The 12,061-nt window shown below is 40.7% G+C and overlaps 1 protein-coding gene across 1 annotated transcript in view; it reads right to left on the bottom strand.

The window, feature by feature from the left end:
* UNC80 (unc-80 homolog, NALCN channel complex subunit) overlaps nt 1–12,061 on the bottom strand; it is a 170,622-nt gene that overhangs the window by 51,371 nt on the left and 107,190 nt on the right. Inside the window, exons 34-39 of the mRNA XM_036319079.1 lie at nt 8,068–8,254; nt 7,311–7,442; nt 6,255–6,398; nt 5,368–5,468; nt 4,253–4,339; nt 128–311 (exon numbers count right to left, since the gene is read on the bottom strand). Of these exons, the coding sequence (XP_036174972.1) occupies nt 128–311; nt 4,253–4,339; nt 5,368–5,468; nt 6,255–6,398; nt 7,311–7,442; nt 8,068–8,254 (835 nt within the window). The remainder of the gene's footprint in view (nt 1–127; nt 312–4,252; nt 4,340–5,367; nt 5,469–6,254; nt 6,399–7,310; nt 7,443–8,067; nt 8,255–12,061) is intronic.

Below are 12,061 nucleotides of genomic sequence, written 5' to 3'. Positions count from 1 at the left end.
GATACACCTGAAACTAATACAAAACAATATTGAATGGAAACTGTCATTGAAAAATAAATTTAAAAAACAAATAATAAAAGGTTACTTAAAGAAAATGTCATGTCATCCAAAAGCAGTGGTGGATTACCCGGCATTGAGGCGGTCACCAGCAGCTTCACCTCACACTGCTCCTTCTTCATGGTCTGCTTCAGATCCTTGAAGAAGAGGCCCTCCACGTAGCCCACCACCTCCCACAGGAAGGTCAGGGTGGCTGAAATGGCATCCATGCCCCACTCGCAAGGGGTCCGCACAAAGTACATGATTAATCCCACCTGCAAGGCAGAACAGGGAGAGTTCACAAAGCCACAGTGATCCTGAGTGCACATTCTCGTTTCCTTGGCTTTTCTTTTCTTGTTTAAATCGTCTTTTGTATCTTCGTATTTTCTGTTAAAATACTTCTCCAACACTTTCTTTTTTAAAGATTTTTATTGACTTTTAGAGAGAGGGAAGAAGGGAGAGGGAGAGAGAGAGAGAAACATGGATGTGAGAGGGAAACATTGATTGGCTGCCTCCAACACGTCCCCTAACGGGGATTGAGTCCGCAACCTGGGCATGTGCCCTGACCGGGAATCTGAAGGGCAACACTTCGGTGCTCGGGATGATGCCCAATCAACTGAGCCACACTGGCCAGGGCTCTCCAACACTTGCAATGGCAGTAAGCAGGAGAGGGTGAAAAACTGATCAGAATAGATTGCTGCCCATTTATATGTGTCACTAAAAATGGTGCTTCTTAAGAGGAAATCAGAAGATCAGTTTTCCAGGCTTCAAGTCACTTGTCGCTCAGGTAGTTAGGTGACCTAATAATAATCTCTATATGAGGTTTGCCCAAACACTGTTGGCAGATTGGGTTATGTCTATAGGTCTGAACCGAAGAACACTCTGCCTGTTTGGCTAAGTAGGTGAACTTTAAAGCTGTTGTGTCCTCTCAGTAACTTTGAAAATTGGCATGTCCTTCTGTACATTTTAAGCTGACATTTAAAATGTCTCATTATAAGGTTATTTTTTTGTTAATAGGAACAGAATATACTAAACATTCTACACACTGAAATAAGAGGACTAACTGTAACTGGAAAGTGTATTTCATCAAACTTGATGAAATAAGCTTTAACTGCCTTATTCAATTATACCCAACAAAAATCAGAAAAAAATGTAAAAGTTCACACCCCTTCCAGTGGCTTTTATCCATTGTTTCTTGAAAAACTTGCTAATCCTATACAATTTTCCAGTTACATTGAAAAAATCAGTGTCACTGATCTAATCTGAAGGCTGAATAACCTAATGAGGGTCAAATCTGTAGAAGTCAGGAAAAGTTGGGAAGTCCTATGGATTCAAAGGGCCTTGATCAATCAGAACGAGGCTTCCTTAAAACTAACACAGTGCGTCAGACTCTTTCTCTGTCGAATGTGTCTGTCAATGTAGCCTGCAGGTACCTGTGATGGTCAGGGTGGGCCTTTGTGTGTGCTGTAGGTAGAATGACGATTGAGATGGCAGGCCTGCTCAAACAGTGTTAGTACATATTTGTAAGTTGAGGATTTGGAGATTTATTCCCTTAAAACTTTGTGGGCAACACATTCCTTTAAAAGTCTGCACATATGCCCAGATGTGCTCAGACCCCAGGTTGAAGATCTCTGAGTCAAGTTACGCAGTGGTTTTAAATGTCCCTAATAATTGCCCAGTCAGCGTGGCTCAGTGGTTGAGTGACAACTTATGAACCAGGAGGTTGCAGTTCGATTCCTGGTCAGAGCATATGCCCGGCTTGCGGGCTCAATCCCCAGTGTGGGGTGGGCAGGAGGCAGCTGATCAATGATTCTCTCTCTCTCTCCCTCTCCCCTCCTCTATGAAATCAATAAAAATATATTAAAATAAAATACATGTCCCTAACAAAGTCTGGAAGAGATGAATTAGTGTTCCAAATATCCCTATCACACACATCAATAACAGTTGTTAGATAAAAAGATGTATAATAAGGGTAATGGTTTAAAAACTGCTCTGCTCTTCAGTATGGTGCCATTCTGAGTACAAGACCCTTTCCCTAGTCCACCTAAAATATCCATGTGCTTGGGATTCAGGGAAAGATTAGGGTTTACCAGCGGTTCTCAACCTTCTGGCCCTTTAAATACAGTTCCTCATGTTGTGACCCAACCATAAAATTATTTCGTTGCTACTTCATAACTGTAATGTTGCTACTGTTATGAATCGTAATGTAAATATCTGATATACAGGATGGTCTTAGGCGACACCTGTGAAAGGGTCGTTTGACCGCCAAAGGGGTTGCGACCCACAGGTTGAGAACCGCTGGTTTAGACAGAAATTTCTATTCATTCAAAACAAGGTTTTAAAGCAAAGACAAAGCATGGTTAGCCCTTTTCTCCTATGTATTACCCAGCTGAGAAGACTGTGTCTACCACTGAAGTTTTTTTTGAGTTGACAGAAGTATATGGCAGAAGGGAAATGAAATGTCCATCTTCGTATCTCAAGGCTAAAGGACGGAGGAGAGCAGTGGTCCAAGGTAGCATTTCCCATTCCTAGTGGCCTGGGAATGGGCAGGCACACCAAAGGGGCCCTTGCTCCCAGTCTCTGTTAGGGTGTCTGACAAGAGTTCACCTCAGAGACATTCCATACCAACCTGGATGCAACATAAACTGGAGAGCACATACCTGAGGGAGGCCTTGAGGTTTGGCTTTGGTGATCTACCTTTGGCTTTTGTGTGATGTAGACAGGACCAAAAGGAGCAGAAGGTTTTGCTAGAGAGCTTTCCAGATAGAATTAGCATATGTCGGTGACATTTGTATAGGGTCCTCTAGCTGGAGCCCTTTGGGATTCATTACCAGAACTCAGTAGGGACTGAGGTGAGGTAGAGTCTCCCAGCAATCACCGCTGGGAGCAGAGGCACCCCAAGTCACAGCAGCCGTGGGTTTTGGTGTCCACTGGCTGGGCATCCAGCAACCAGTCAGATAGAGGGCACCGTCTCATGAAGGCAAGAGCCAGAGCAAACGTTGGACAAGGGATGGAACGCTGAACAAAGGTCTTTTTTCTTCCCAACTTCAAATGGTGTTTAAAGATGAAAGCAGTTGGAAGGGAAGGGAATTCCTAGAAACTAAGTATTTTTAGCCAAGAGACACTGAACACCATCCAAAGGTACTATTTATAGATTTTTATCAGTCTGAACTTAAAACTGGATTGGACATGATTTTTATTATTTCCCTTGTCAACCAGCAGGTGGGCACCCAGGAGGAAAACCAAATCAGTCATAGAGAGGAGAAAGGAATTACAAATTTTCTCTGCACGTTAATGCTGTAGCGTAAGTTACATTTACCATTTTGCTACAGATGCACATGAACAACTCTTCTACTTCCCAACCTGCTAGAAGAGCAATGACAGTAATGGAGAAAGAAGAGTTTCTCTCAGCATAGAAATTTATTTGGCATCCGTCTGCCTGGATGAAGGTGCAATTTCAAAGAACAGGCATCATGTTAATAGTCCCCAAACTGCATATCCATTTAGGGTGCAAGGAGAATGCAAAGAACTGATAAATTCTGGAGGGTGCAGAAAGGATGGCTTAAGGCATAGATAGTCCCCATACTAACATACACTTGCAAATACTTTCTGCCTAGGGCAACGTGTGTGTGTGTGTGTGTGTGTGTGTGTGTGTGTGTGTGTGTGTGTAAAAAGTGAGATAAGGGAAAAATGACTAAAAACTACATATAGGTTTTCTCAAACCAAAATTAGGAACTAACATATTGAAGTTGTATAATGCCCGAGGAAGACAGAGAGGAGGCAAACATTGATTGAGTACCCACCACCTATCAAGGACTGTGCCAGGAGAGGTTTCCCCTCACACAGTGGGGAACTTAGCTGACTATGACATTTCGCTGACTACGACTCACCTTTAGTCACAAGTTAAGGGGAAGACCTTTTCTTTTTTTTTAAATATGTTTTATTGATTTTTCACAGAGAGGAAGGGAAGGGGATAGAGAGTTAGAAGCATTGATGAGAGAGAAACATCAATCAGCTGCCTCTTGCACACCCCGACTGGGGATGTGCCCGCAACCAAGGTACATGCCCTTGGCCGGAATTGAACCCAGGACCGTTCAGCCCGCAGGGCGACGCTCTATCCACTGAGCCAAACCGGTCAGGGCGGGAAGACCTTTTCTCATGCTGTTGCTTCCTACTTGGAATGAACATTTATAATCTACTGGAGGCTGAAACTCACCAAGTAGTTGAACAGGATGTGAGATGTCTGAGCAGGAAAGTCTCCAATATTCAGGAGAAGTTTGCGCAGCATGTACATTAATTCATCCTGAAAGAAAAGAATTCTAAGTCATTCAGCTGCCATGCTGTAGGCAATAAAATTCACTTCTTGAAAAATAGGGGGATGGATATTCCCTACTTTGGCCCACATTTAACTTCCATTTTGTTCAACATTTGAACATTGTCTATGTGATATTTGTGACACAGTATTTAAACCAACTCTAACACCTTCTCCTAGGAGCTAATATATGAAATCTATGAGCAGCAGTTGGACAACTTTTTACAAAATCAAAATTTTGACTGTGTCTGCAGTCACAGGCACATCATGGGAAAGTGGTATATTTTGACAACTCTACTTGCTATGGCTGCCAGGTGTGAAACATGTAGGGAACGTAGGCTTTTTTTTTTAAACACCTGAGCCTATTCCTGAAGGGCGGAGCCTAGCCCAGAAGACCAGAGAACCTATGTTGAGACACCATTAAGCAAACCAGGTTTATTAAACTTCATAGTTCTACTTCCAAGGTTTCGAGTGAAACAGATAAAGCTAAGCCAAGAGAGGATAAACAAAAATGCAATTAACCTTACCTTTCATAATCTAAACTTAATCTTCCAGCAAACAGGACCATAACATATAAATGAACATAATTTTCAGTCATCAGTGAATTTTACCATTGCTCAGAAAACTACTTTTATCTGGCACAGCCTTATTATAGGGTGGTCTCTTAAATTAGAATTTTTGAATAAAGAGTTTCAACATATTCTAATAACCCTACCTGCATCGATCACAGTCTACCAAGCAGAGTTCAACAGATGTTCTATGAAAATTATACTGAATTTAATCTTGGTTTAAAAGACTGAGAATCTGTTTGATATCTGAGGGTCATCAGAAGCAGTGTACCATACACTATGGAGACATCAATTAATGGAGAAATTAGAAAGAAAATAACAAAGTTTAACATTGCTCATCCTTGTCATTATCAGAAGACATTGATGTTGCATGCACAGCATTATATAGCCCATTGCTTGCTTTTAACAGTGTTCACACACATAGCCACACATAAAAAAAGAGGAATTTACTTGTCTATTGCTGATGGTCAGTTTTTCCAGAAAATGTCGAAGAACTGTTGATGGATCTTCAATTAGACAGTTCCACAAGACTTGTTGGGCCACAGCACTCACTTTAGAAGAGAAAGAAAATTGACTATTTGTCTTAAATGGAAATAAACCTATTAGATAAAGTATTCAAGCAATTTAGTAAGCTTTAATTAGACTCTATTGTTTTGCCTTAAAGAAGTTCTGCAAATCCCCACCCCCATCATTACCAACCATGGGTATTTTCATTTAAAATAATTTTTGAAGTTCTTTCAGCTGAAGTGTAAGATTTCACTGTTTCCAACAACAATGTTGTTTACAGATGTTATTGTCATTAGATTGCATCTATATCTTTTGCCCTTTTTTTGCGGGGGGCGGGAGGAGGATTTAAAAAAAATCTTAAGTATTTTTTAGAACATTAAGAATATTAAACTGTTACAAATGTAAATCATCTCTACCTCTAGTTTATCATTTCATATTGCAATTATTCTCTCTGGGTAGTATCTCTGGAAAGATAACCAAGTGGAAAGATGGCATTAGTGATGTGTAGCTAATAGCTAAGATTTCTAAGGTGGCCAAAATCACCATTTGATTTCCAGGTGGCCAAATAAGTGTTCTGTTCTCTGGTCATGAACAATGCCCCTGGACCCAGCTACTTAGTTTAAATACAATTTTTTAGTCATAAAGGTGGAGAGGAAGAGATAGTGATAGTGCTAAAGTACAGTATAGATTTACAGTACTGCAAATCTATAACTATAACATATGCATAAAACAACTCAACATGTGGCCAATAGTTAATATATTCAAGAACACCTTACTCTCCTATACCAGAGGAACAGTGTAAGTATTTGGTTTTACTAATAAAACCATACCTGCTACTCCATCTTCCCGCACCTCTCCATCCTCCATGAGATGAACAATGGGGAGCACCGCTGCACAGATGCATGCTGGGAACACCGCCTGTGGGGGCTGAGGCACATGGTGGTTTGGCGTGTGTTCCGTGGTGTGCTCCTCATCTGAAGCAGGAGACATAATCGAGGTGCTCTTATTCAGTATTGTAATTCTAGTGCAACAACACTTCTCAGTTCAAGACCAGTTATTTAACATTCTTTGGTTTATAGATATCCCAGCGTCATTTGTTGAAAAGACTATTCTTTCCCCATTGAATTTTCTTGGCACCCCTTTGAAACATGAAATCCATATAATGGTTTCTTTCTGGTTGTTCAAATCTATTCAGTTGATCTTCACGTTAACCCTTATGTTAACACCGTCTCCATCAGCATTGGTCATTTTTTTAAGTTCCCCTGGGTTGTATAGCCAAAGGGTGATAACCATTGGTTTCTGTGCAACTTTTTAATATGATTTTAAAAATGAGTGATAAAATTTGCATAACCATGAAGCATAATTTCTGTACGACTTTTCAATGACTTTATGAATCAGAGATGAAATTTGTATAATCATGAAGCAGTGAGCCCAGGTAGCTGCTCATTATCAGAGAAGCATATCTTTTAAATTCTTGGGACTGAAGAGCATCACATTTCCCCACTGGAGTCAGATTTCATTACAGAAGTAGCATGAGCTATGGTCTTCCTTTGGTTGTTTCAAGATTCCAGAACAGCTTCTTAAAGCATCCTACTGGGAACTGGCCACACCCTGAAATACCCTGAATAGATTTAAGAAATACCAATGTGTGGGTCCCACCCTTAGAGATTCTGATTTGTAATGTGCAGGCGGAGTTTTAAACTGTTAACTGGCAATTGAGTCTACGGAACTCTCAGCAACAACTTATATTTTTTTAGAACTTCAAGTCATGAAACAAGCTATTTAATGAAGGCAGTGTAGTATAGTGAAGTGAAATAATGTTAACTGGAAACTGTTTCAAAATCCACATCATGAGGAATAAATATCATATTTGCAAGAGGACATACCTTCAGCACTGACAGCCGAACGCACTGACCAGACGGACCCTCGGCGGAAGGAGTAATTCCTGTGGGAAGTACTGGAGGTACAGGATGGACTGACAGACAGTCGGCGGGATGCCAGATTGGTGACTTCTTCTACTGGCAAAGAATATGGGGAACGTGAACTTTGGTTTCATAACAAAATAGCTACCATCACAACTCTAGCTATACTAGCATTATAAGTGTACAGTGCTCTCAGAGCATAAATCTTAAGTAAGTTAAAGTATACTTAGAAAAGGAAAAAATATATACAGAAAGACAAAATTCCTCCCAAAGATTCCACAAAAGCAAGGCAGAGAATCACTGATTTTAGAATGGTTCCTAAGTCATTTTCTGATACCAACCAACAAATTGTACTTGAGGGTTGAAGGTAGTTAATAGACTAATCCCATTTTTAAAGATGAAAGATTGATTGCATCTACTTTTATAGACACTCTAGATTTAGCTGTTTCCTGAATCTCAATCACTGCTTGGTCCATTTTCATCCTGGTTTGTTCAGTGTGGCTAACATTCACCTCTTGAAACAGGCCGACTGTGATCCTTTAGAAAACGAAAACATTTCTTTCTTCGGACAGTGTCAGGAGGTGAGAGAGAGAGCGGGGGGGGGGGGGGGGGGGGAGCATATCACCTTATTTCACATAAAATTATCAATATTTCTTTTAAAGCAAGCTCTTTCCCTTTCCTGTGACTCAGCCCCCAAACAAGTCCTATGTGCAGAGGGCACCTTCTTCTTCTGGCTCTGAGTTGGGTGTACAGGTGGGCTCGTAGCAAGCCTCCTGGGTGATGGGGATGGCAGTGATGAGGCTGGCTTCTCGGCCAAGACGCTTCTTTTCTTCCTCCTGTTGCAAGTTCTTTAAGATGTGTTCTGCCCTTTGATGGGAACGAGACACAGCCCGGGCTGAAAAGGATTTCTATAGAGACATGAAGGCAAGTTTATTGAACAGCAACTCTTCTGTAAGGTCACAAGTATAAAGAGTGTTCCAATAAATTACACAAATGTGGTACTCTGTCCTCAGGAAACATTAGTGCCTCCATCATACGATCTAAGTTCCTGGAGATTTACTTGTTTTTCTACCAAGTTCCCAGGTTGTTACAACTAAGCTATTGTTTTTCACTCAATCAGAATAATTCTTCAAGACTGTCTGTGATTTCTGAAAAAAAATCCTATTTCACCTTTAGGATTTGGGGTGATATCAATGATTCACTCTTTAAACATTAAAGACAAATTATTTTTAATACTCTCTACATTTTTTGAACTGGTTTTAAATGAAGATCATTTATTTCATAAGGTTAATAAAAGAGAAAATCAGAATCGTGGACAGGAGGAGGAAAGAGATCTACCTCTCATATAAACCCATTACTTGCCGGGAGCCATGCTTGCTGTTTCAAGGGACCTGGTATATATGGCGTACTGTTCTTAATATGTTTCTCACCTTCTTGGCACTATGTGTTTTAACCAAGGTCTCTGAGAAAGGTTGTTTCCCCAGGTAGGGATTTTCCCCTGAAGTTAGGGAGGGAATAAAACCTCTTAACTAAGTGCCAGGCGGGTAATTAATCACTTTAACTATGAACAATCATACTTAAGCTACATAATCTTTACTCCCTGGAATGGAGATAAGAAACGCCCTAACCTTTGTAATAGAGATTGATAGGATTGGAATCAACTGGTATAAATACAGATGTAAGAAGACAGAACCTACACTCAGAACCTAGACACAGAACCTACACAGAATCTAGAGACAGAACCTAGCGAGAGAACATGGCAAAAGATCCTGGACTGAACCTGACTATAGAACATGGCAAGAGAACCTGACTAGAACTTGGTGACTGAACCAGGCTGGAGAACCTGGACAGAACCTGGCTGGAGAACCTAGCGAGGGAACATGGCTACAGAACCTGGCTGGAGAACCTGGAGAACCTAGCAAGAGAACATGGACACAGAACCTGGCTGGAGAACCTAGCGAGGGAACATGGCTACAGAACCTGGCTGGAGAACCTGGGGAACCTAGCAAGAGAACTTGGACACAGAACCTGGCTGGAGATCCTAAGCAGAACCTCACTGGAGATCCAGACCAGAACTTGGCTGGAGATCCTGGCTAGGCTGCTGATCAACTGAACACTGTCTCCGTGTCCTTCCTTCTTCGCCGACTCCGTCTACACCTTTGGGAACCCCTGGACCTGCTGGGGTTGGACCCCGGCAATTACTTATATGATTTATTTCATTTTTTAATCTCACATATCTACCACAGTATAAATACATAATATCCTATATAATAAAAGCCTAATATGTTAAGTGTCTGGTCGACCGATTGGTCCTTCAACCAATCAAAGTGTAATATGCTAATGATATGCTAAGGCCGCTCAACTGCTCACTATGATGTGCACTGACCACCAGGGGGCAGACAATCAACCGGTCGACCAGTCACTATGATGTGCACTGACCATCAGGGGGCAGACACTCCAACCGGTAAGTTAGCTTGGGACTGAGCAAGACGGGCCGGATATGCCCTGGAGCCCTCCCACAGTCCCTCCTTGGCTGGCCAACCTCCCACATCTCTCGCTGGCCCCAATTGGGCACTGGTGGTATCCCTCAGCCTGGCCTGCACCTTCTTGCAATCCAGGACCCATAGGGGGTGTCAGAGAGCCAGTTTCGGCCCTCCCACAGGCCAGGCCAAGGGACCCACCATTGCATGAATTCGTGCACCAGGCCTCTAGTTTGTAGACAAATACATTAACACCATGTAAATACTGAAGATTTGTAGAAACAAAGTTACTGATGGAAATTATGAGAATTGCTGGTGTTATAAATTGAATGTAAAATTTGACTTTGTTTACCATTGGCTAAGGCATAACAGATAAAGACACAATAAAGGAGAATACTTTCACTCTACATAATGGCCATTCTATTTGTACCTCAATCATGATGTTTATGCTGAGACAAGTCAAGGGCTTTGGGGACAGTCAGTGGTCTCAGAGCAGGGCAGTGATCACAGGAGTTCTTCACTGCCGATATGAAGTAATGTTTATGTTTAATAGTTATTGCACATCTCTTTGTTGCCAGTGGTCATATAGGGTTTTAGAGACAGACAAGAGTTGTTGGTCACTGTTCTAAAGGGCTGCATTCATAGAAGTCCCTTTAAGCAGGATCTTAACATAAGACTAATGGCTTCATATAATGAATGGCACAACAGCAACTTAGGACATCTGATGGGCTAAATAGGAATTCATTTTCAGAGTCGGGGTTAAGATAGTTTAACCAGGGCACTTGGTTTGAAATTCACTGTGAAGGTGGAGTAAAGAATGTGATTGGCTCAAATGAACCCATCACCTGTATGGGAGAAAAAGCGAAGATCTTTATGCCAGTGGTTCAAATGATGAAATGATTGCACATCTGGGGGAAGAACCAGGTATGACATTCTCTTTGGCATAAAAACCATCAGATACAAAGGCACTGTATGCAAAAGAATTAAAATAAAAGATTTTGATGGGTAGAGTTCAAACAAACAGTTCCCCAAAGAAAACTTTAATGTCTAAAAAATGTATGTGTGATATGCAATATGTTTAACCTGACTTCACATATTCAGCTAACTTTTTAAACAAGCTGGAATAGAAACAACAAAATAATGTTTTGTGCCATTCACAATGGCATTTAAAAAAGAACACTAGTTAATTGGAATAAAGGGGCACTTTCCCATTCTATTATATAAGGTTAAAATGGTACAACCTTCCTGGAGATATTTTGTGAGATGTATCAAAAATCTTTAATATTGCCCAGCCAGCGTGGCTCAGTGGTGGAGCATCGACCTATGAATCAGGAGGTCATGGTTCTATTCCCGGTCAGGGAACATGCCCAGGTTGTGGGCTAAATCCGCAGTGTGGGGCATGCAGGAGGCAGCCAATCAATGATTCTCTATCATCATTGATGTTTGTATCTCTCTCTCCTTCTCCTTTCCTCTCTGAAATCAATAAAAATATATTTTTTAAAAAACCTTTAATATTTATATACCATTACCCTAAATCCTATACTTTTGTAATCACGGGTTTGTGCAAAGAGATGTGTGTTTTTTTTCTATTTTTGTTTTATTAAAAATTTTTCTCTATATTACTCTTGTAATTTAGAAAAATGCTATTTAAAAGGTAAAAGAGTGTTATTTTGAAGATTCATTTTTTCAAAAGGCACATATACTTGGCTCTTGTTTATAAAGAAAGTGTTCTAAACTATTTATAAATTACCTTACATAGAGCAGTGGCCTACTAGAGCAGCCTAAGCCCTGAGGTCTCACAGTGATGATTGTGAGGATGATACTGGAAATCAACAAGATGAAGAATGGACTCAGGTCAAAACAAGGAAACAAGAGCTACCAACTCAGCACTTTTTCTTACTTTTCCAGGGCCAATATCATTAACTTTGGGGTAGCTTATGTAATGTAAGTTTAAAACACTTGTTTTATAACAAATAGAGGCAAAAGTGTTACCTTTGGCCAAGAAATCAACTCTTAATATCTTTCTAAGGTGGCTGCTGCTTTGATTATAAAAACAAAACGGTGTTGGTCTGAAAGTCTGCAAATGCTCATCCAGGTGTCAGTTCCTTCTGTGCTATTCACAAGAACAAAAGACCTTTGTAGCTGATTTTCTGTGTTGTTATTATGTTATGATGACAACAAATAAACATATGAACACATTCCTTGTTCTTCTCTCTTACATGTACACCATGAAGC

This window comes from Myotis myotis, unplaced genomic scaffold (assembly GCF_014108235.1).
Source record: "Myotis myotis isolate mMyoMyo1 unplaced genomic scaffold, mMyoMyo1.p scaffold_m19_p_8, whole genome shotgun sequence".
NCBI classification, from domain to species: domain Eukaryota; kingdom Metazoa; phylum Chordata; class Mammalia; order Chiroptera; family Vespertilionidae; genus Myotis; species Myotis myotis.
This window is presented reverse-complemented; position numbering and strand designations above follow the sequence as displayed.